General features: G+C 32.8%; 1 protein-coding gene across 3 annotated transcripts in view; it reads right to left on the bottom strand.

The window, feature by feature from the left end:
* The window catches only part of LOC142227185 (ATP-binding cassette sub-family G member 1-like), a 126,676-nt gene that overhangs the window by 32,354 nt on the left and 66,977 nt on the right, over window positions 1-27,345 (bottom strand). For all 3 annotated transcript variants that reach the window (XM_075297589.1, XM_075297590.1, XM_075297588.1), the window contains exons 5-6: window positions 4,334-4,572; window positions 4,083-4,214 (exon numbers count right to left, since the gene is read on the bottom strand). In XM_075297589.1, coding sequence (XP_075153704.1) covers window positions 4,083-4,214; window positions 4,334-4,572 — 371 coding nt within the window. The remainder of the gene's footprint in view (window positions 1-4,082; window positions 4,215-4,333; window positions 4,573-27,345) is intronic.

A 27,345-nucleotide genomic window follows, 5' to 3' on the forward strand; every position in this document is an offset into this window, starting at 1 on the left:
TTGAGTATCGGTCCATGTTTCGGTATAGCCCCCATATAGACCGATCTCCCGATTTTACTTCATGGGCTTATAGAAACCGCAGTTTTTATTCAATTTACCTGAAATTGGAAATCTAGAGGTATTGTAGGACCACAAATACGCGTGCCAAAAATGTTGAGTATCGGCCCATATTTGAGTATAGCCCCCATATAGACCGATCTCCCGATTTTACTTCTTGACCTTATAGAAACCGCTGTTTTTATTCAATTTATCTGAAATTGGAAATCTAGAGATATTGTAGGACCACAAATACGTGTACCAAAAATTGTGAGTATCGGTCCATGTTTTGGTATGGTCCCCATATAAAACGACCTCCCGATTTGGGGTCTTGGGCTTATAGAAACCGTAGTTTTTATCCAATTTGTCTGAAATTGGAAATCTAGAGGTATTTTAGGGCCATAAAGAGGTGTGCCGAAAATGGTGAGTATCGGTCCATATTTCGGTATAGCCCCCATATAGACCGATTTCCCGATTTTACTTCTTGGGCTTCTAGAATCCGAAGTTTTTATCCTATTTGCCTGAAATTGGAAATCTAGAAGTATTTTCGATTCATAAAGAGGTGTGCCGAAAACGGTGAGTATCGGTCCATATTTTAGTATAGCCCCCTAAGAACGATCTCCCGATTTAACTCCTTGGGTTTCTAGAAACCATAGTTTTTATCTGATTTGCTGAAATTGTAAATATTCTGGTATTTTTGGCTCACAAAAACGTGTATGTGATTAAGTTTTTATCGGTCCATTTGGTAATGCCTCCATATAGACCGACTTCACTTCTTGAGTGTGTAGAAGGCGTACTGATCATGAAAATTGCTTGAAAGTCAATGTAAAATTTTCAGATTTTACTTCTACAGATATAAGATTTCAAATCAAGATGTTATTTTATAATTTTCTTGCACACTTACAAGAGATGTTAATGATTCCTCTAAAACTCAAACAAAAATGGTTCTTATAAATACAGAATCTGATATAGTCCTCATAGGTGAAATCTTTAAATTTATCTTCGGGAAGTGTCCTCAAGTCCTCAAGCCCTCCTGAAATTTCAAAGGAAACCCTAATATTTGGTTCATGGTGGTGGGTATTTAAGATTCGGCCCGGCCGAACTTAGTGCTGTATATACTTGTTTTTATATAGTACCAACCTTCAAATAATTCGTCTCAAAATTTGACGTCTGTAAGTCAATTAGTTTGTGAGATAGAGCGTCTTTTGTGAAGCAACTTTTGTTATTGTGAAAAGAATGGAAAAAAAGGAATTTCGTGTTTTGATAAATAACTGTTTTCTGAAGGGAAAAAATATGGTGGAAGCAAAAACTTGGCTTGATAATGAGTTTCCGGACTCTGCCCCAGGGAAATCAACAATAATTGATTGGTATGCAAAATTCAAGCGTGGTGAAATGAGCACGGAGGACGGTGAACGCAATGTTCGCCCGAAAGAGGTGGTTACCGACGAAAACATCAAAAAAATCCACAAAATGATTTTGAATGACCGTAAAATGAAGTTGATCGAGATAGCAGAGATCTTAAAGATATCAAAGGAACGTGTTGGTCATATCATTCATCAATATTTGGATATGCGGAAGCTCTGTGCAAAATGGGTGCCGCGCGAGCTCACATTTGACCAAAACCAACAACGTGTTCAAGATTCTGAGCGGTGTTTGCAGCTGTTTACGAGTTATACACCCGAGTTTTTCCGTCGATATGTGACAATGGATGAAACAAGGCTCCATCACTACACTCCTGAGTCCAATCGACAGTCGGCTGAGTGGACAGCGACCGGTGAACCATCTCCGAAGCGTGGAAAGACTCAAAAGTGCGCTGGCAAAGTAATGGCCTCTGTTGGGATGCGTATGGAATAATTTTTTATCGATTATCTTGAGAAGGGAAAAACCATCAACAGTGACTATTATATGGCGTTATTGGAGCGTTTGAAGATCGAAATCGCGGCAAAACGGCCCCATATGAAGAAGAAAAATGTGTTGTTCCACCAAGACAACGCACCGTTCCACAAGACATTGAGAACGATGGCACAAATTCATGAATTGGGCTTCGAATTGCTTCCCCACCCACCGTATTCTCCAGATCTGGCCCCCAGCGACTTTTTCCTGTTCTCAGACCTCAAAAGGATGCTCGCAGGGAAAAAATTTGGCTGCAATGAAGAGGTGATCGCCGAAACTGAGGCCTATTTTGAGGCAAAACCGAAGGAGTACTACCAAAATGGTATCAAAAAATTGGAAGGTCGTTATAATCGTTGTAGCGATCTTGAAGGGAACTATGTAGAATAATAAAAACGAATTTTGACAAAAAAATGTGTTTTTCTTTGTTACACCGGGGACTTATCACCGACCGAACAGAATTACGGTGTTTGGGTCCTTCAGAAAAACTCCCTTAGTACCTATGCCATCAACATCACAATGGACCGAATAGTCTAAGTGAGCCTCAAACTAAATCGGGCTGCCACTTTAACCTATGCCATCGACAACCGTTTCCTCGGTATTATAAATTCACACTCGCCTAGCATAGTTGACACAATTGTTTCATTATTCTCTTTCAACAAATACTTCAATATCTTCCACTGTTCCATTTTACAAAATAATTTCAGTGTGAGGCATTTGAAACAAATTATCCATCGTACAATGCAAAGGAAAAAACAACAGAAACTAATTTGCAAAAAGAAAGTCAACATTAAAAAAGTCATAGTAGGCCATTCATGCTTGCCATAAGAAAACAAAATCAACATGAGGCTCAATTGCTACCAGGTAAATCCAAAACTACGGATGACGCAGCCTTACAGCCATTCATTATATTTTTACGTGGAAAAAAAAGATAGTTTTTTTTTTGCGAGCTAAATTTTTTATTTGGCGAAAGTCCAAAGAGACTTAAAACAAAGGTGATGAAAACTCAATTATTAGGTATGTCATTTCAAGATTTTATATAAACTCAAAGAAGAGAGATGAGAGGAACGAAATTCTAGACAAACCAAGTTTTCTTTTGACTCAGTTGTTTTTTTAAGAACATAAAATATATTAGAGACAATTATGTACATCATTATAAATTCGGGTTTATCTGCTCTTAATAAAAGGGAAATTATGTTTGTCTAAAGTTTTGTTCCAAAAGAAAGAATTGTTTTCATTCGATTTGGATTTGGCCTTACCCCCATTTTCATAAAGCTCCGTTAGTGTTCCGTTAACTAACTAACTTTTGAACCGTAATATGGACGAAGCTGTCATCTTGCATATATATTCCATATGCCAGTTAGGAACTTAACTGACGAAAATTGTTTTAGTTAAAACTTGCATATATATTCCATATGCCACACAGAAAAAAATATCACCAGAATATTTCCAATTAAAAAGTTAATTGAAGTTGAATGTTTTTTCAATTAATAAATTAATTGATACAATTAACTTTTTAATCAAGATAGAAACATTAGGTTAATTAAGTCAATGATTGAAAATTTTAAAATTTTTAATTAAAAAATTAATTGATAGAATTAACTTTTTAATCAAATTCAGAAGACTAAGTCAGTTAAAAAAAGTGATGAACATTTCTTAATCAAAATAAAAACTCTAAGCCAATTCAGAAAGTAGTTGAAAATAGTTACCTTTTTAAATAAACAATTAATTGGGGTTTGCATTCAAAATCAATTAAATTTTTAATTGAATCAATTAAAAAATTAATTGAAAATTGCTAATGACATCAATTAATTTTTTAATCAAGGATTTTTTCTATGCCCAATTAAAACTGTGATTGATAATATCATTTTCGTGATTGAAGACATTTCAATTAAAAAATTAATTGGATCAATTAATTTCGTGATTGAATCAGAAAAATATTTTTTTGTGTGCAGTTAGGAACTTAACTGACGAAAATGTTTCAGTTAAAGTTAACTGGAGAGAAGATATTTGCAATTTACTTTCTGTTAACTGGCAGTTAAAGCCTAACGGAGCTACATGAAAATGGCCGTTAGAGTATGTTATGCTTTCAGATTTCAAAAATACTTTTTCACAAAAATCCCCTGTCAAACATGACATCCCTATTGTATACTCACCTTGCATTTTGGTTATTAGTCGTGTTACACGATTTAATTGATTTAAATCACTATCTTCGTAATATTTTTTGTTGGCCGCATTTATAAGCTTTTCCAAGTCACGTTCATGTTCACCAACAGCCACTTCCAACACTGAAAAGAGATAAAATTATAGGATTGGCATTGTTTAGATTATGCAAATTAAAAAACAACAAAAAAAAATACTAAACTATTTTACATTGTTTGTTTTAGATATATTTTTTTTTACTTACAAAAATCTGCTGGATTATGATAGCTGGGACATAGAAGATTTTGATCAGCCAAAAAGGGTATTAACTCTTTAATGGGTCCCTGGTATATACAATGACCCTCGACTACTGTATACAATTTATCGAACATTTCAAATATCAGAGCCGAAGGTTGATGTATGGTACAGACAATGGTATGACCCAAAGCGGCTAATTTTTTAAGTAAAGCTATACATTGACTGCAGGATGAACTGTCCAAACCGCTGAAAATAAAAGAGAAAACTTTCATAATTAAAAACAAAAGTAAAAATATTTTAACAGCGCAATTTCTGACGATTTTCATAAAGCTCAGTTAAGTAGAAAAAAAAAATAATTTTTGGTTTTATAGCTCATTCCCATTTGGCTCGAAATCTACTAAAAGTGGATTTGAAAACCTTTTTTATAAGGAAAATGACAGTTGAAATTTACTTAAAGTGGATTTTGAAAGTGTAATGTGTATGAGGTTTTAATCACAAAATTAATTGATCAGATTATTTTTTAATTGAAATTGATAGCAAAACAAATTCAATTGATCCAATTCAAAATTAAATACCTATATAAGACTCTTTAGATCTTGTTCGGTTTATATAGAGTAGACTATAAATAATTATGAACTGATATGAATTTTCGCATGGTAATTGTAATTTCAATCGGATCGAATAAAATTTGTACTTCCATGAGGATCATGAAGTCATATCATGGTGGTTGGACTTTGTTGGGGCTATACAGAATTATGAACCAATATCGACGCATTTTTGCATGATTATTAGAAAGCTTATACCGACATCAAATACCAAATTTCCACCGAATCGAATGAAGTTTATTCCTCCAGGAGTCTAAAGGAGATAAATTTTGGGATCGGTTTATATTTTTGAACTGTTGTTAAAAACTATATACTGACATCACATATCAAATTTGATGTGGATCCGATTAACTTTTTGCGATATGTCTAGATTTTTTTTAACAAACCTTCATTTTCTTGAAAGTGCTTTGTTGGGTTTGCCTCATACGCGTAAATTCACGATTCATGACCTGCCACGTAATAGACGTGTTTCGAAGCACCGTGTTTGAATTTCTCCAACATCATCTATCGTAAGCAAACATATGTTGCGATCTGTACTGTACTTTTCCATTTGTGTATGTATTGTCTTTTGTGTATATGTTACGATAAGTAGTGCTACCTAGAGTTTTAATGTATGGGACAGGGTTGCCATTGTGGTCCGATCGGACCAAAATCGGTAATTTTTTAAAAATTTTCTATAGAAATAAAATTTTGACAACATTTTCTGTAGAAATAAATTTTGGACAAAAATTTCTATGGAAATAAAATTTTGTCAAAATTTTCTATAGAAATAACATTTTGTCAAAATTTTCTAAAGAAATAAAATTTCGACAAAATTTTCTATAGAAATAAAATTTTAACAAAGTTTTCTATAGAAATAAAATTTGTACAAAATTTTCTATAGAAATAAAATTTGTACAAAATTATCTATAGAAATAAAATTTCTACAAAATTTTCTACAGAAATAAAATTTTGACAAAATTTCCTATAGAAATAAAATTTTGACAGTATTTTCTATAGAAATAAAATGCTGTCAAAATTTTCTATAGAAATAAAATGTTGTCAAAATTTTCTATAGAAATAAAATTTTGACAAAATTTTCTATAGAAATAAAAATTTTGACAAAATTTTCTATAGAAATAAAAATTTTGACAAAATTTTCTATAGCAATAAAATTTTGTCAAAATGTTCTATAGAAATAAAATTTTGTCAAAATTTTCTATAGAAATAAAATTTTTGTTTTGTTATTGTTGGTTTTGTTCTTTAATCATTGTTATTGTTTTTCAGCTTAAAACCATACATTGACTAAACTACAAGTGTAGCTTAACCAACAGAGGAAAAGAATGTTTGTCAAATTTATTTGGGCAAAGCCCTATAGACTGCAAGATGGTTGGATGGACGCACGTTTCGGAATTACCACATTCCTCATCAGCATCCTCTACTTGCAGCAAAACTATCAACCAACTATCAGAATAAATAAAATTTTGACAAAGTTTTATATAGAAATAAAATTTTTAAAAAATTTTCTATAGAAATAAAATTTCTACAAAATTTTCTATAGAAATAAAATTTTGACAAAATTTCCTATAGAAATAAAATTTAACAGTATTTTCTATAGAAATAAAATGTTGACAAAATTTTCTATAGAAAAATACAATTTTGTCAAAATGTTCTATAGAAAAAAATTGACAAAATTTTCTATAGAAATAAAATTTTGACAAAATTTTCTATAGAATAAAATTTCGACAAAATTTTCTATAGAAATAAAATTTTGACAAAATTATCTATGGAAATAAAATTTCGACAAATTTTCTATAGAAATAAACATTTTGACAAAATTTTCTATAGAAGGTAAGGTAAGGTAAGGTTAGGTGGCAGCCCGATGTATCAGGCTCACTTAGACTATTCAGTCCATTGTGATACCACATTGGTGAACTTCTCTCTTATCACTGGGTGCTGCCCGATTCCATGTTAAGCTCAATGACAAGGGACCTCCTTTTTATAGCCGAGTCCGAACGGCGATCCACATTGCAGTGAAACCACTTAGAGAAGTTTTGAAACCCTCAGGAATGTCACCAGCATTACTGAGGTGGGATAATCCACCGCTGAAAAACTTTTTGGTGTTCGGTCGAAGCAGGAATCGAACCCACGACCTTGTGTATGCAAGGCGGGCATGCTAACCATTGCACCACGGTGGCTCCCAAATTTTCTATAGAAATAAAAATTTTGACAAAATTTTCTATAGCAATAAAATTTTGTCAAAATGTTCTATAGAAATAAAATTTTGTCAAAATTTTCTATAGAAATAAAATTTTGCCAAAATTTTGTACAGAAATAAACTTAAAAAAAAAATTTGTATAGATACAAAATTATTCAAAAATGTTATACAGGAAGAAAATTTGGTAAAAATTTTATATAAAAATAAAAATTTGACAAAATTTTCTATAGAAATAAAATTTTGACAAAATTATCTATAGAAATAAAATTTTTACAAAATTTTCCTGTAGAAATAAAATTTTGACAAAATTTTCTATGGAAATAAAATTTTGACAAAAGTTTCTATAGAAATAAAATTTTGACAAAATTTTCTATAGAAATATAATTTTGACAAAATTTTCTATAGAAATACAAATTTGACAAAATGTTCTATCGAAATAATTTGAAATAAAAATTTGATAAAATTATGGAAAAATTTAACTATTAAATGCTATTAATTTAATTTGGACAAATGGTCCGCTGATACGAATTTTGGTCCAATTTCGGAAAAATGTTAGTCTAAAATAAAAATTCATTGTGGCAACGCTGGTATGGGATTTCCAGGATAAACGTTATCATGTTAGTTTTATGGCATTATAAGAGAAAATAGTGTTGGACTAGGCTAAGAAATAGTTTGTAAGATAGCAAGTAAGAAAGAAGAATTAAAAATAAAATCAGTGTTTTCAGCAATCTCCAAAAGAGCAGACCCCTTTTTATTCACACCGCGATCGTATTTTGGTGCATTTCTTTCGACCAATCGACACAAGTCTTTTTTTAAGTGGGCTCCAAAGCGAATAAATTTTTTTTTTTTTTGACGGTCCACTGATCATGCAATATTGAATGTACGCTGGTTCCACTAATATCTACGGTTATCTTAATCTCACGATAGTTCACTTGACGATCTTGCAATATCAGTTGACGTACAGTATCAACGGTTTTGGACGAGATTAATCTTTTGCTGTAAACAACAGACATAGTCACAACGTTCTGAATACGTATAACCTCAAAAAGTTCATGCTTTGCAATGGATCTGTCAGTTGGCAGATTGCATCACTAGGGTTGATCAATCCCGAAATTTAAAAGGCAACCCTCGTATGGGAGCCACCGTGGCGCCATGGTTAGCATGCCCGCCTTGTATACACAGGGTCGTAGATCCAAACCCAGTTTCGACCAAACACCAACAAGTTTTTCAGCGGTGGATCATCCCAAATCAGTAATTCTGGTGACATTTCTGAGGGTTTCAAAGATTCTCTAAGTGGTTTCACTGCAATGTGGAACGCCGCTCGGACTCGGCTATAAAAAGGAGTTCCCTTGTCATTAAGCTTAACATAGAATCGGGCAGCACTCAATGATAAGAGAGTTCACCACCGTGGTATCACAACGTACTGAATAGTGTATGTGAGCCTGAAATATCGGGCTGCCACTATACCTAACCTAACTCTCGTATAACCTCAAAAATTTCATGCTTTACAATGGATCTGTCTGTTGGTGGATTGCAACACTAGGGTTGCTCAATCCAGAAATTTAAAACCCAACCTTCGTATAAATTTGTGAAATTAATACAGTCTTAATTAGGCTTGTGTATATTGGTACCTGACATTTTCTTTTCAATAACTTAATGGGATCAATTCCTTTTATCTCAATTTCCAATAAGCTCGTATATAAACTCTAGACTGTATTGATATCAGACTAATATTCAAATATTTAATCCAGTATATTTAAATATTTAATCCTCAATTTAAAGATTGTTTCTTTAAATCAAATTTGCCTTTGTTTTATGACATACGACTTCAAGGGAGGGATGCAAAGATTATTATATATTTTTCACACTGAAAACAGAGTAACCAGTTCCGAACTGTTTTTTTAATTCAATTCGAGTATACAGAGAAAAAAATTTCACGAAAATTTTTCCAAATAAAATTTTAATTGAAACAAAACAAAAATCAATCACAAAAATTAATGGTATCAATTAATTTTTTAATTGGATCAATTAATTGTTTAATTGACTTTCAATTAATTTTTTAATTGATACTATCATTTCTGTGATTGAAGACATTTCAATTCAAAAATTAATTGGATCAATTAATTTCGTGGTTGAATCAGATTTTTTTTTTTTGGTGTGTGTACTTTTTTATGTTGCTGTGAATTCTGGAGCCTTTGGGACCTTTAACTTGTTTTCCAATATATGTTAGATTTTCTGATCGTTCCTTTTGCTTCCAGTAAGGCGTGGAATTAGTTGAAATCGTGGTTTAACATGTGGCGAACCAATTTGGATGTCGTTGGCAGGCTATTGTGTTAGATTTTGACAATGTATATATCATAACGATTTTATTATTGATAACGAATTTAAACAAATTCGTTCACAACAATGCCGGTTGTTATTTCTCAGCGAAATATAATATGAGTAATTCAGTGGGATAGCTACAGACTTAAGTCAGATAGCTTCCCCACCCGATTTGAATATATCAACCCCTCACTAATTTGAATATATCAATACCCTATCAATATAAAATGAAGATATTAAAAAATTAATCGTGACAATATCATCCATCATTAGCGTTATATGCTCTAAGATTACTAAGCCAAATGGTGTAAATTGTCAGTAGAATCGTAATGATGGAAATTTTAACACGAAACGTGTTTACAATCTATTCAAATTTATATTAAAAAAGGAAATGCTTTCATCTATTAATGTTTCTGTGTCAGTATCTGATATAAACATATATTTATTTAAACAAATGAATAAAAAAAAAACTTTTCTAACAATAAATTTCTAATCGATTAGAAAAACGGAAATGTTTATCATTGTCTAAGTACTGCTAAATGATATCGTGCAATCACAATAGTCTTCACTATTGCACGCAAGTGGGCTGGTTGCAATCAAACAATGTAGATCTAATGGGGTTATTATAACACTTTTCTAATGATACAACAATTTTTCTTAATTGGATACACATTTATAATTTGCCAATCGCTCAGAAAATGGCTCGTTTCGATTGGTCGAAAGAAATGCTTCAAAAATACAATCGCGGTGCTTCGAAACAAAATCCAACAAAAGTTGATAGCTAACTAAACGTCCCAGGAAAAAAATAATTGTAAATATAGAAGCAGTAAAATTAATTATATTGTCAGTGCAGAATTCAGCGCTTCATTCTACGCATATAGGACGAACAACGTACTTAAAATATGTAAATAATGGTGGTGTTGAAATTAGCGCAGCTGAGTTGCACAAGGGTAAGTGGGTGCTTCGTCTCTCGCTTACAAGGTTGCACTCCTGTAAAAAAGAGTTGTTTGTGTATTTTATCATGACTTCTTACGAAATATGTGGCAAGTTACGATATCATGCTGTCCACATCCGTATTTTATGCTTCCTTTGAAAGCGTTGAAATTCATGCATAGAAGAAGCGCATTTAAGTGGGATATTTCTTTATAAATTCATCGATGAATTCCTTGCAAGGATAAATGCTGCTTGACTTTTTCTCCTTTACAAAACTGCTGAAAATTAAGGCAAGTTGGGATGTAGAAATCGTGCCACTAGAATAACACAGTCAATTCTGAGAGGTACACAACCATTTGTTTGCCAGTTGCCTTCCACAAACCGGGGACGGATACCTCTTCTCCACGACAATGCGAGGTCAACGTTTCTCGAAACCTGTGAAACGTTTGATGCATGTTTTGGAGATATCTTAATCAGAATTGCAAAAGTACTTCGACAATTGGTTGAAACGTAGGCAAAAATGTATAGATCTTAATCAGGTGAATTCATCAATAGCCTCTACAAATACACGCAGAGAAGGAATATGATCACCTCAAACATGTTTTAAGAGCAAAATGTTATTTTTGTATGGTGACCATGTAACATGTTCGCCACTAAAATGTTATTTTCTCGTCAAATATAACCTGCTTGCCGAAATCAGATACATGATTTCCGATAAAATAACATGGCTGCGAAAACCATGTTACATGGTCACCACCCAAAAATAACATTTTGCTCTTAAAACCTGTTTGAGGTGATCATATTCCTTCTCTGGGTGTAGATTTCGTGTTATTGCATTACTGCAGTAACAAAGATGTTTGATCTCTTCCAATATATAATATGTTTGAAAGCATATTGGTCTAAAAAATATATGTTTGGGTAGTCAATTTCCAAACATTTTGTAATTTTGCATCCAAATTCAATAATGTTGTCTTCCAAAAAACAATATGTTATTATGTGAACATATAATATGTTTGGAAGCATTTTGCACCCTAAAATATTATATGCTTAAAAAAATTCTCCCAAACAATATTGTGCTCAAAATTTTATTTATTTATTTATTTATATATTTACAATCATAATGAATTATGAAAATAAACAGGTAATATAGGTGCTAACAACATAGGTTTTCGACCTGAATGCTCAAAATGTTGTTTCTGCCCAATTGTATATTACCCCACATCTTTCTCACTTCCACGAGATTTTTTAGTTCTTAGCACCTTTTTCTGTAATACAAACATTGTAGAAGAAATTATTCAATTGTATGATTTTTATACCCTCCACCATAGGATGGGGGTATATTAACTTTGTCATTCCGTTTGTAACACATCGAAATATTGCTCTAAGACCCCATAAAGTATATATATTCTGGGTCGTGGTGAAATTCTGAGTCGATCTAAGCATGTCCGTCCGTCTGTCCGTCTGTCCGTCCGTCCGTCTGTCCGGCTGTCCGTCCGTCTGTGGAAATCACGCTAACTTCCGAACGAAACAAGCTATCGACTTGAAACTTGGCACAAGTAGTTGTTATTGATGTAGGTCGGATGGTATTGAAAATGGGCCATATCGGACCACGTTTACGTATAGCCCCCATATAAACCGATCCCCAAATTTGGCTTGGGGAGCCTCCCGGAGCAGCAAAATTCATCCGATCCGGTTGAAATATGGTACGTGGTCTTAGTATACGGTCTCTAACAACCATGGAAAAATTGGTCCATATCGGTCCATAATTATATATAGCCCCCATATAAACCGATCCCCAGATTTGACCTCCGGAGCCTCTTGGAGGGGCAAAATTCATCCGATCCGATTGAAATTTGGTACCTGATGTTAGTATATGGTCTCTAACAACCATGCAAACAATTGGTCCATATCGGTCCATAATTATATATAGCCCCCATATAAACCGATCCCCAGATTTGACCTCCGGAGACTTTTGGAGGGGCAAAATTCATCCGATCCGGTTGAAATTTGGTACCTGATGTTAGTATACGGCCTCTAACAACCATGCAAAAATTGGTCCATATCGGTCCATAATTATATATAGCTCCCATATAAACCGATCCCCAGATTTGACCACCGGAGCCTCTTGGAGGAGCAAAATTCATCCGATCCGGTTGAAATTTAGTACGTGGTCTTAGTATACGGTTTTTAACAACCATGCAAAAATTGGTCCATATCGGTCCATAATTATATATAGCCCCCATATAAACCGATCCCCAGATTTGACCTCCGGAGCCTCTTGGAGGGGCAAAATTCATCCGATCCGGTTGAAATTTGGTACCTGATGTTAGTTTACGGCCTCTAATAACCATGCAAAAATTGGTCCATATCGGTCCATAATTATATATAGCCCCCATATAAACCGATCCCCAGATTTGACCTCCGGAGCCTCTTGGAAGAGCAAAATTCATCCGATCCAGTTGAAATTTGGTACATGGTGTTAGTATATGGTCTCTAACAACCATGCAAAAATTGGTCCATATCGGTCCATAATTATATATAGTTCCCATATAAACCGTCCCTAGATTTGACGTCCGGAACCTCTTGGAGGAGCAAAAGTCATCCGATACGGTTGAAATTTGGTACATTTTGTCAATATATGGCCTCTAACAGCCATGTAAAAATTGGTCCATATCGGTCTTTAGTTATATATAGCCGATGACTTATTACACAAAAATTGGTCCATATCGCCAAAAATAATCTACAAAAACTTTATTTCCATAGAAAATTTTGTCAAATTTTATTACTATAGAAAGTTTTGTCAAAATTTCATTTCTATAGAAAGTTTTGTCAAAAGTTTATTTCTATACAAATGTTTGTCAAAATTTTATTTCCATAGAAAATTTTGTCAAAATTTTATTTCTATAGAAAATTTTGTAATCTACCAAATCTTTATTTCCATAGAAAATTTTGTCAAATTTTATTACTATAGAAAGTTTTATTAAAATTTCATTTCTATAGAAAGTTTTGTCAAAAGTTTATTTCTATAGAAATGTTTGTCAAAATTTTATTTCTATAGAAAATTTTGTAAAAAATTTATTTCTGTAGAAAATTTTGTCAAGGTTTCATTTCTGTAGAAAATTTTGTCAAAATTTTATTTCTATAGAAAATTTTGTCAAACTAGATTATATACGTATTTAATCGGCCTTTTTATACCCTCCACCATAGGATGGGGGTATATTAACTTTGTTTTGTTTAATATATACCCCGTATGGGCTAACTTACAATTTAGAAGACAGTGTTAAACAGTTTTACGATATTTTGCCATCTGCAAGTGTTATCGCAACCCAAGTAATTCGATTGTGGATGACAGCCTTTAGTAGAAGTTCCTACGCAATCCATGGTGGAGGGTACATAAGATTCGGCCTTGCCGAACTTACGGCCGTATATACTTGTTTTATTTTAATTTTACCTTTTGCCGGACGGGGATTCGAACAGCGGACCACACAGTTTGTAAGGATCAAAGAAGTAGCTGATCAATTGCCCAAGGAAAAATAAAATGTTAATTTTGTAATAACAAGCAACAACCACCAACTTAATTCAATATCGCTCCCTGTTAAATAGCGCTCCAAGCTACTAAACACATATATGTTTATACGCTATTTCTAAATTAATATATGTTTGCATCCAAGCATATTATATTTAAAAACATTTTATGTCCCAAACATAATATGTTCTAACATATTAACATATATGTCCCAAACATGTTATGCTAGTTTATGAACATTATATGCTTGCACTCAAAAATATTGTGTTTAAAAATTTGTTTTCCAAACATATAATGTTTATAGCCAAACATATGAAAAACAGTCTTTTTCATCCGTGTAGATTTGCGTCTGGCGTTTTCTTTTCAATGACTCAATCTAATTCCATAATCTACTTTGTTCATATAGCTCATATAATAATTAACAATATAAATTAGATCTTATTGGGTAATACTTTGAAAAACAATAAATCGATTTTCTATTATTAATACTTTTGTTCTTTAATCCCCGTTCTTTAAACCCTTGTATCAACAATGCAATAACCTGAAAATAAATCTGTTTTTCATATCGATGCCCTCATTCCAGAATACGCTAAGTCGACTTAGAGTGTTTTGATGGAGTTCGTTGTATTTTATTCGGATTTTTGTGAATTACATCCTTTCAAAATTGTTTACACGGTTGAAAAAGACTGTTTTTCATATGTTTGGCTATAAACATTATATGTTTGGAACACAAATTTTTAAACACAATATTTTTGAGTGCAAGCATATAATGTTCATAAACTAGCATAACATGTTTGGGACATATATGTTAATATGTTAGAACATATTATGTTTGGGACATAAAATGTTTGTAAATATAATATGCTTGCATGCAAACATATATTAATTTAGAAATAGCCTATAAACATATATGTGTTTAGTAGCTTGGAGCGCTATTTAACAGGGAGCGATATTAAATTAAGTTGGTGGTTGTGGCTTGTTATTACAAAATTAACATTTTATTTTTCCTTGGGCAATTGATCAGCTACTTCTTTGATCCTTACAAACTGTGTGGTCCGCTGTTCGAATCCCCGTCCGGCAAAAAGTAAAATTAAAAAAAATTATAAAATATAACAATTTCTTCTACAATGTTTGCATTACAGAAAAAGGTGCTAAGAACTAAAAAATCTCGTGGAATGAGAAAGATGTGGAGGAATATACAATTAGGCAGAAACAACATTTTGAGCATTCAGATCGAAAACCTATGTTGTTAGCACCTATATTACCTGTTTATTTTCATAATTCATTATGATTGTAAATATATTTATATATAAATAAATAAATAAATAAAATTTTGAGCACAATATTGTTTGGGAGAAATTTTTTTAAGCATATAATATTTTTGGGTGCAAAATGCTACCAAACATATTATATGTTCACATAATAACATATTGTTTTTTGGAAGACAACATTATTGAATTTGGATGCAAAAATACAAAATGTTTGGAACTTAGACTACCCAAACATATATTGTTTAGACCAATATGCTTTCAAACATATTATATATTGGAAGAGATCAAACAAATAAATGTTTGGGCAATACCCAAAAATGTATATGCTTGAAGCAAAATATGTTTGGGAGTATATGTTACAGAAGCGATTTTTTGTGAGGGTGTAGACACTTCTATCAAAAGTTATGATTAATATTGTACTTAGCCTGTGACAAAAGTTTAAAAAAAATCCAATGTAAAAAGGTAAAAAAGGCTTTGTTCGGTTAAAGTGGTCTAAGTAATTTTTAGCCATGTTATATTATTACTATTTTGAGATCGTAAATACTACCCAGCAAAAACTAGGTAACCACATCTCATTACAATTGACATTACCAGGAGTAAAGCTGTCATTACACGTTGCATTACATTGCGGCGAGTTATAATGACTAACTTGTAATGACAAAAATAAATACTTCTCGGTAATTTTCGAATTGTTATTCTCAAATTTTTAGGCAGTTGTAGTTTATATAATTATTCACATAATCGAGCACTTACATAAAAAAATCAAAAAGAATATGTAATGTACTTTCCTCCTAGGACATGCGTATGTAAATGTAATCCGAAGCGATGCCAATTAATAAGTGGTTATTAATTTTTAAATAGGCTTACCTACAAGATTACCGGGTAATGAGAGTTTTTGCTGGGTAAAAAAAAAAACTATAATTAATATGATTTTAAGACCGAAAATAAGGGAATTTCTATCTTATTCTGGGTTTGAGAAATTTCAAAAACAAAACTTTGAACTTGTTTTTTGTAAAATTCACTTTTTAGACTTAGCGTACTTTGAAATGAAGCAGTCGATATGTTTGGGTGTAAAAATTATAGGTTTGGAACTTAAATTTTTAGAATATTATTTTTAAGTGCAAGCATATAATGTGTGGGGTGTAATATTCAAAACAAAGAATATGTTTTTATTTGTATAATTATAATATATTTAAAACATTTTTCTGCCATTAAACAAATATTTAGTAACAAGAATGAACTATTTAGGGCCGTAAAAAAGATATACTTTCACTCAAAAAAAAAAAACATGTCCGGTTCCAAAGATTTAGTCCTTACACTAATGATTTGGGTATAGATTTCGAGCCAAAGAAGCGGATAATTGAAGTAAGGAAAAATTTAAGACACAAATCTCTTTAAAGTTTAAGTTTTGCGTACCTAATTCTAGGAAACAAAGTTCAATTTGTTGGTTTTTTTCAGATTTTTTCTTCATGTGCTATCAGAGTCCTTTAAAATCAAGTTTAAATGTTGAAAAAATCTCCCATTTTTAAAGGCTTTTTTGCTCTGTAGTCAAGATGCAAAAAGTCAATAATTTTAAAGACGATTTCATTAATTTTGAAGAATTTTTCAGAATTATTATAGGCAAGTTGACCTTAGTCAAAGCAAAATTTTCTTTCATTTTAGGATACGCAATTTTAGGTCGAATTACTTAACTGTAAGGACAAATCGGCTTAACCCAATTTTTTGGCCAGCTGATTAAATATTTAATGTTAACGATACAAAAGCAAGAAACCTAACCAAGAAAATTTTATGCGGTACAATTCTGTATATGCCGCAAAGCCTCTTGAACAGTTTCAACTAAGTTTTCTTTTTATTTTAGGGTGTGTTTTACTAAAAGCTACCTTATTTAATGAAGGGCTTAGGCATTAATTAGAAGGTTAATTGAAAAGTTTGGACAAGGAAAAAAATGCGTCTTCTATGCTAAGCAAAATTTGGATTCGCATTTTAAGGACATGAAATGTTTGGTCTCAGGACAATTTTTTTTCAGTGTAGCGTTAGCAGCCCGAATTGATTCACACTCACTTACTTAGACTGTTCAGAGCATTGTACTTACACTCATAGAAAAAATTATGCACGGCGTGCTCATTTCACGCACAGAAAAAACATGTTTGGACATGGTTGCCGCATCCATTTATTGCTTATCTACAGTATGCAATTGTCGAGAAAACCATGTATTTTGTCTTTGTAAAAATAATTTTCGAGCGGAGAAAAATGTATGGTGGCAATAAGCATTTGAATGGCTCTCAAATACCGCAAACATGTTCTATCATTTAAATGATAGAATTTGAGACAATTAAATGGTCGGGAAAATTATGCACCTGACCATTCAATTTTTTTTACTTTTTACAGGGAAGGTTAAGTAAGGTTAAGGTTAAGTATAGACATGTCTAAAACCATTACATGGCCATAAAGACCATTTACATTTTTTTCGTGACCATTTAATTTTTTAACATGTTTGCAGCGAAAAGTATTTTATAAAAACATTGAGCAGGTACACACGATTTTCATTTTGCGCGTCAGTCGTGTGTTGATTGTTTCTTGGAATGGACGGAGAATACGGATTTACTGTGTTTTGTGTTAATTTATTTATTCAGAAGTGGCACGTGGTTTTATGTGAACACAAAAGAGGAAAGTGTAATTGAAAAAATGTACCTGTTTTTTGTTCTGCATTTTGCTATATGGTATCATTTATTTTTATTTTCAGTTACATGATGTCTGCATTTGTACATTTGATGGGCACGATGTAAATATGGAATAATTACTTATTGTTGAAATAAAATAGAGTGTGTAAAAATATATGATGTTTGCTTGAACGGCATTATAAATACAAATAAACAATGAATTAGTTTATAAATAAATAAAAACAAACAAATAAAGTTAATTTTGTGTTTTCTTTTCTCAAGTGGCGTCCTTTTTTCGACGATGAAAAAAGTTTTTTCATAAAGATCAAAACATTTTAGGTTGTGACCATGTTCTTTTAACTAGGAGAAAAACATTTTTAATGAATACCATAAATCGTGACCATTGTCTTTTTATTCAAACAAAATTCTTTTTATCAATATAATAACATTTTAGATGAGGACAATTACATTTTTCTTAGAACCATGTTCACTGAGCCAACATGGTTGCAGGTTAAAATGTTACATGGTCGCCGCAAAAATAGCTCCTATCATATTATTTTGCTCTTCGAATATGATTGTGACAATCATGTTTCTTCTCTGCGTGTTCAAAAGGATTCGTTCATGAAAGTGAATCAACACACATGTAGTGTCAAACTGAGAACAGACGGAGTGAATCAGACAACGATAAAATGACACCATGCGTTGTCAAAACAACAACCAGCGTTCATGATCTGAAAACGTTATGGTTACGACTTTATAAACAAAATTAAAAAAAAAAACAAGTAAGGAATGACTAAAGTCGGGCGGGGCCGACTATATTATACCCTGCACCACTTTGTAGATCTAAATTTTCGATACCATATCACATCCGTCAAATGTGTTGGGGGCTATATATAAAGGTTTGTCCCAAATACATACATTTAAATATCACTCGATTTGGACAGAATTTGATAGACTTTTACAAAATCTATAGACTCAAAATTTAAGTTGGCTAATGACTAGGGTGGAACACAATTTTAGTAAAAAAATATAAATTTATTTATGATTTATCGCTCGATATATATGTACTAGAAGTTTAGGAAAATTAGAGTCATTTTTACAACTTTTCGACTAAGTAGTGGCGATTTAACAAGGAAAATGTTGGTATTTTGACCATTTTTGTCGAAATCAGAAAAACATATGTATGGGAGCTATATCTAAATCTGAACCGATTTCAATCAAATTTGGCACCCATGACTATATTACTAATTGTACTCCTAGTGCAAAATTTCAACCAAATTGGGCCAAAACGGGATAAAACTCTGGCTTCTGGGTCCATATAAGTGCATATCGGGCGAAAGATATATATGGGAGCTATATCTAAATCTGAAACGATTTCAACCAAATTTGGCACGCATAGCTACAATGCTAAATCTACTCCCTGTGCAAAATTTCAACCAAATTGGGCCAAAACTTTGGCTTTTAGGACCATATTAGTCCATATCGGGCGAAAGATATATATGGGAGCTATATCTAAATCTGAACCGATTTCAATCAAATTTTACACACTTGACTATACGACTAAGTGTTATGTTTGTACAAAAAATTTTTTTTTTCAAGCAAATCGGTACAAAACTCTGGCTGCTGGGTCCATATTAGTGCATATCGGGCGAAAGATATATATGAGAGCTATATCTAAATCTGAACCGATTTCAATCTAATTTAGCACATATTACTAATTGTACTCCTAGTGCAAAATTTCAACCAAATTTGGCCAAAAATCTGGATTCTGGGGCCATATAAGTCCATATCGGGCGAAAGATATATATGGGAGCTATATCTAAATCTTAACCGATTTCAATCAAATTTTGCACACTTGACTATACAACTAAGTGTTATGTTTGTACAAAATTTCAAGCAAATTGGTATAAAACTCTGGCTGCTGGGTCCATATTAGTGCATATCGGGCGAAAGATATATATTGGAGCTATATCTAAATCTGGACCGATTTCTTCCAAAATCAATAGGGTTCTATTCTGACCCAAATTAGGAACATGTGCCAAATTTGAAGTCGATTGGACAAAAACTGCGACCTAGACTTTGATTACAAAAATGTGTTCACGGACAGACGGACATGGCTATATCGGCTCAGGAGCCCACCCTGAGCATTTTTGCCAAAGACACCATGTGTCTATCTCGTCTCCTTCTGGGTGTTGGAAACATATGCACTAACTTATAATACCCTGTTCCACAGTGTGGCGCAGGGTATAAAAAGATTTCCGCTAGCGTGCCTTAGCATATTGTACCACCGACGGAGTTGCCATAATAACGTCTAACGATTATTTTAAGACTTTTCATGGCTAAAGAAAAACGAATGCCGTGTGAATATTCCATTTTGATTTTTTGTGAACGTTTCCGTTTCATTTTGTCACCGTCCGTTCACGACTATGGAACGTAATTTTTTCTATTGTTGTAGGATAAAACAAAATATGTTTGCATAGTACAACAATTTTTTGAAGCAGAATATGTTTGAGAGTATATGTTACAGAGGCGATTATTTTAGAGGGTGTTGAAAACTTGTTATCTGTATTCCAAAGATCCTATACCTAATAAATATAAATAAAGTTAATTCAAAATTGATGATAAATCAGAAAATTTTATATAAATGAATATGTATTCCAGTATTTTTTTATAGACGAGTATTACAAATTTAGAAAAAACAATGTTAAATGGAAATATAAAAAATTTAATTGTTTTTACTTAATCGCCAGAATACAAAGTCATTCGAAGATTGTTGTGGTGCTTTTATATCCTTTGAATAATTGCTTCCAAATTACATGAATAATTCAAATTTTCATGAACCTAAAAGTTTATGGATAATTTCAATTGTCTGTCATACTTGTTGCTATTATTATTATCGATATCTCGCATATGAAAGGGCAATAACAAAAACTCGTGATATTAATATCGCAAATTAAATTTAATTACATACATGTAGTTCCCTATATGCAGCAACCGATCGAATTATAAATATTTCCATTCAATTAAGAATTTTTTTTAATCAGACAATGTGATGATAGCTACTAGTATTTCCATAGATTTGTTGACTACGATAATAGTCTTGTTGAGAAGTATTGCTCGTATCAATTTTGTGGAGGATATAAAAAAGTCGTCATCCAATTAGAACCTTGTCAAGGGAACGCCAACCTATGCCGTCAAATAGTAAAAATAAAAATAATCAAAAGCCTCAATTAAGCTCTAATGTAAATTACATATAGAAGTCAGACATCAATTTGTAGGACAAAGTTAAATAAATAGCCGTTAAAAAATGTTTTAAACATTTCTATAATGCATTGACTAGCAATTTAGAATTTACAATTATCTCCTTCATTTACACCATTTCATTTATGGGCACTCATTAATAGGCATTAATTTAACTTTACCAATCAAGAGTTAGAAAAGATTAAATTCTGTTTCTATTTTAGTAATGAAGTACGAAAAATGTATAGTGTTTAATGAATTTAATAAATTTTTATATACAATTTTCCCGATAGTTGACACGAAATTTTTAGCAAGTTCACATAGATATTTTTTTATTTTTTAAGAGCTATATATGAAAATTAAACAAGTATATACGGCCGTAAGTTCGGCCAGGCCGAAGCTTATGTACCCTCCACCATGGATTGCGTAGAAACTTCTACTGAAGCCGATGGCAAGGTATCTTAAAACTTCATAACAACATACACATAGTCCATACGTGGTATATATTAAACTACAAAAGGGCCGATTAAATACGTATATAATTAAGTTTAAAGTTTCTATAGAAATAAAATTTTGACAAAATTTTCTATAGAAATAAAATTTTGAGAAAATTTTCTATAGAAATAAAATTTTGACAATGTTTTCTATAAAAATAAAATTTTGGTAGATTATTTTTGGCTCGAGTGGCAACCATGATTATGAACCGATATGGACCAATTTTTGTGTGATTGGGTATCGGCTATATATAACTATAGACCGATATGGACCAATTTTGGCATGGTTATTAGCGGCCTTATACTCACTCCACGTTGCAAATTTCAACCGGATCGGATGAATTTTGCTCCTCCAAGAGGCTCCGGAGATGAAATCTGGGGAACGGTTTATATGGGGGCTATATATAATTATGGACCGATATGGACCAATTCTTGCGTGTTTGTTAGAGACCCCATTCTAACACCATGTTCCAAATTTCAACCGGATCGGATGAATTTTGCTCCTCCAAGATGCTCCGGAGGACAAATCTGGGGATCGATTTATATGGGGGCTATATATAATTATGGACCGATATGGACCAATTCTTGCATGGTTGTTAGAGACCATATACTAATACCACGTACCAAATTTCAACCGGATCGGATGAATTTTGCTCCTCTAAGAGGCTCCGGAGGTCAAATCTGGGGATCGGCTTATATGGGGGCAATATATAATTATGGGCCGATGTGGACCAATTTCTGCATGGTCATTAGAGAACATATACCAACACCATGTACCAAATTTCAGCCTGATCGGATGAAATTTGCTTCTCTTAGAGGCTCCACAAGCCAAATCGGGGGATCGGTTTATATGGGGGCTATATATAATTATGAACCGATGTGGACCAATTTTTGTATGGTTGTTAGATACCATATACTAATACCATGTACCAAATTTCAGCTGGATCGGATGAAATTTGCTTCTCTTAGAGCAATCGCAAGCCAAATTTGGGGGTCCGTTTATATGGGGGCTATACGTAAAAGTCGACCGATATGGCCCATTTGCAATACCATCAGACCTACATCAATAACAACTACTTGTGCCAAGTTTAAAGTCGATAGCTTGTATCGTTCGGAAGTTAGCGTGATTTCAACAGACGGACGGACGGACATGCTCAGATCGACTCAGAATTTCACCACGACCCAGAATATATATACTTTATGGGGTCTTAGAGCAATATTTCGATGTGTTACAAACGGAATGACAAAGTGAATATAGCCCCCATCCTATGGTGGAGGGTATAAAAATGTATGAAATCTTTATCTAAATGATCACATCCTAGAGAAAATTGTTATTTTTGGACGGTGAACATGTAGCATGTTCGTCGCAACTATATTATTTTTGCAGACATTATGTATCTGATTTCGACAACCATTTTATTTTTGGCGAGAAAAAAAAAACATTTTTGTAGCAAAAAATGGAACATTCCCCATCCAAAAATTAAATTTTGCTCTAAGAGACGATCTTTTTCCTTCTCTCCGTGTATAAATTAATATTCAAAGATTATTTCATGCAAATGTTAACCGCGACTAGACACAAAACTAACGTACTTCAAACAGATAGAGTATGCGAGCACAAGGACTGCCGCGATAACGGCAGGATTGAGCCGCCTTAAGGCCGGTACTATGTTCATTCTTTCGAAAAAATTTTATAGAAACCATTATTTCGCACATAGAAAGCGGAGTTTATTATTATTGATCTGCTACTCCTTTGATCCTTTGTATATTTTTGGAACAAAAATATGATCCCACACATATAGTTTTAATAAATAAATTATTTCTTAATTCACATTGCAAATGGCGCCATGCTATAAACGTCAGTTTTACAACTCGAAAAAAAAAACTAAAAAAAATTTCGCTAGTTATTCGCATTTTGTGGTTTTGTATGGAGTTTCAACGCGAAAACCGAACAGAGTACCGGCATTTATGGAGGACCACTCCCAAGTAGAAGGAAAGTACTCATGGAGACAATAAAACAGCATACCTCTATATGGATCTGAAATCTGGGCGTCGACACTACAACGACAAACCCGAGCCAATAACCTTCTCTCTGTGCAGAGAAGAGCAGCCCTCAGGGTTAGATCAGCGTATCGCACAGTATCGAGAGAAGCCGTACTAGTGATAGTGGGAATGGTCACAATAGACCTTCAGGCATTTGAGCTTAGGAAGATTTTTCTTGCCAACCAACCGGGCGCGTCAACCCCGACAGAAGACATCCAGCGAGAAACGATAGAGAAATGGAAAAAACACAGGAGAAACGAAAGTAGAGGCAGGTGGACACATCGAATTATAACAGATATTCGAGTATGATGGGACAGAAAATACGGCGAGGCGAACTACTACCTAAACCAGACTTTCGTAAATATTTGAACCATATGGGGAAATGCAGTTCAAAAACGTGCATATACGAGGAAGAGGAGTTTGTCGATCACGCAGAATACACATTTTTCAAATGTAGCCGATAGAGGGTACAACACAGGAAAGTGGATAATGAGATCGGTCGTATCTCCCCCCGAATCATAGCCAACAAAATGTTACTGAATGAGAGACACTGGTAGGTTTTAAGTACACACAAAAAAAAACATTCTTTCCTCCCAAACGAAATTTTAGACAAAGTTCGTTTCTCATTTGTTTTTTGCTTTAAGGAAGATTATTTGGAAGAAAAGTATATATAATATTTGTGATAAACGTTTATTCTTTTCCAGGATGTAAAAACAATTTCATAAAGACTAACTCAAAAAAATAATCCTTTAAAGGCTATTTGCATTTTCCCTCATATCTTTCTCACTTCCACAAGGTTTTTAGTTCTTAGCACCTTTTTCTGTAATACAAACAATGTAGAAGAAATTATTCGATTTTGTAAATTTTACCTTTCGCCTGGACGGATCGAACCGCGGACCATGCATTTTGTAAGCCAACACATTACCCACTTAGCTATGCAGCTATTTTTGTCACCAATAGATAATTATCCACATAAGTTATATTTATATAGCATAGCCTGCGGCGCACACGAGCCGATTAAAAAAACATTATTTAACAGAAACATACATTTAGTTGGGCAGCGTGGAGCAGTGGTTGCTACTAGAGGTCTGCACAATTCCATTTGTAAATGCAGAGTACACGTGTACTTGCTAAATGAGTACATATATTTGAGAGAGTCGCAAAACAATTGGTACACATTTTAATGAACACCAAAAGCCACGAGTAACTTCTTGTTGCTACTCTGATGTCTTTACTACCAACAAACACATATTCCTCTTTCTCTCTTATTGAAGTGTACTCAGAGTGATTACGTCGAGTATGTTGCGAGAACAAAACTTCATAGAGTACTCCATGTACCACGTGCAGTTTCAAAAATACAAGAAAACAGTTACTCTCCATAATATATGTTTTCGGATTGATATAAAGAACGGCAAACGTTAAGGTAAGTGTGTGACATACATACATATATGAAATATGTGACATACATACATATCTATGATTAATAATAATGGAAAGTTTTGCTTCGCACATAACTGAGCAATACTTGTGGTACCACGTGAAGTGAAGAGAATTCATGTTGTACTTTTTCTCAAGTACTTACATTTTTATTGTTCCTTTTTTTCGGAACACATATTGTTTCGGATAAGTACTTGGTGGTATTTGACAAGCAAGTGTTCTCTTCACTTCACTACTTGCGCTCTGAGAGAAAGACAGTGTATGTACTATATTCGACAGCGAATTGCATACATGTAGTGAAAAGTTATTCGATGCAGACCTCTAGTTGCTACGTCCGTCTTGCATGCCAAGGGCCGTGGGTTCGATCCCTGCTTCGACCGAACACCAAAAAGTTTTTTTACATATATTCCAGATATTTTCGGAAGATTCCCAAAAACAAGTTCAACATTACACACAAAATTTTTTTTTTCTGATTCAATCACGAAATTAATTGATCCAATTAATTTTTTAATTGAAATGTCTTCAATCACAGAATTCAATTAATTTAAAAAATTAATTGAAGGTCAATTAAAAAATTAATTGATACTATTAATTTTTGTGATTGATTTTTGTTTCAATTAAAAAATGTGTTGATTCAATTAAATTTTTAATTGAATATTTTTTAAAACTGAATTAAAATTTTAATTGGAAAAATTTTCGTGAAATTTTTTTCTGTGTACATACTGCTATATTAAAATTGTTACTAAGAACTGTAAAACGTGTCTTATTAAAGACTTAACACAAAGTCAGAGAAGAGCAGTGCTTGATTTAAACGAAATGGAGTGTGTAGTTGGTTCAAAAATATTTTTTTTTTATTTTGAAGAAATAAAAATTTTGTAGCAAACGAATTTTTTTGGTGATAAAAGTTTAAAATTTTCGAAGGAATTCAAAAAACTCTAACAAACGAAAAACGTTTTCGGTACACGTTTTCCAAACGTTTTTTTTTTCTTTGCGTGAAGATATGCAGAATACGTTCTTCCCTAGAAGAAGCCCGACATGGATGTAGCGATGCGATGAACGAATGCGGGAGTCTGGACGCAGACTATGTAGAGATGGACATGATGCACCACATGCTACACCTCGAAGTAATGGGAAAGCGGTTTCCACCTCGGGGAAAGTATACCCCGGGGTGATGTAGAATGAAGTTTTAGCAGGTATCGTTAACTGGAACGGAGTCCGGAGACACCACATGTGGACGCAGTATCAGGTGCATGAAGCAATTTCCTATCCTCACCCGCAAAAAAGAAATGTTGACCGCGATTGCGCCTCAAATGGTTCATCCGCTTAGTTCAATTTTGGCATGATCACCTCAAACATGTTTCAAGAGCAAAATTTTATTTTTGAATGGTGAGCATGGAACGTTTTTGTTTTGTCGGAAAACATATACATGGTTTCCGAAATCATATATATATATATATATATATATATATATATATATATATATATATATATATATATATATATATATATATATATATATATATATATATATATATATATACGTGTATTCTGCATTTACAAATGCAATTGTGCAGACCTCTAATATATATATATATATATATATATATATATATATATATATATATATATATATATATATATATATATATATATATATATATATATATATATATATATATATATATATATATATATATATATATATATATAATGCAGAATACACGTGTATTTGCTACATGACTACATCTATTTGAGAGAGTCGCAAAACAATTGGTACATATTTTAATGAACATCAAAAGCCACGAGTAACTTCTTGTTGCTTCTCTGATGTCTTCACTACCAACAAACACATATTCCTCTTTCTCTCTTATTGAAGTGTACTCAGATTGATCACGTCGAGTATGTTGCGAGAACAAAACTTCATAGAGTACTCCATGTACCACGTGAAGTTTCAGAAATACAAGAAAACAGTTACTCTCCATAATATATGTTTTCGGATTGATATAAAGAACGGAAAACGTTAAGGTAAGTGTGTGACATACATAAATATATGAAATATGTGACATACATACATATCTGTGATTAATAATAATGGAAAGTTTTGCTTCGCACATAGCTAAGCAATACTTGTGGTACCACGTGAAGTGAAGAGAATCCATGTTGTACTTTTTCTCAAGTACTTACATTTTTATTGTTCCTTTTTTTCGGAACACATATTGTTTCGGATAAGTACTTGGTGGTATTTGACAAGCAAGCGTTCTCTTCACTTCACTACTTGCTCTCTGAGAGAAAGA

The sequence above is a fragment of the Haematobia irritans genome, chromosome 2 (assembly GCF_050003625.1).
Source record: "Haematobia irritans isolate KBUSLIRL chromosome 2, ASM5000362v1, whole genome shotgun sequence".
Classification (NCBI taxonomy): domain Eukaryota; kingdom Metazoa; phylum Arthropoda; class Insecta; order Diptera; family Muscidae; genus Haematobia; species Haematobia irritans.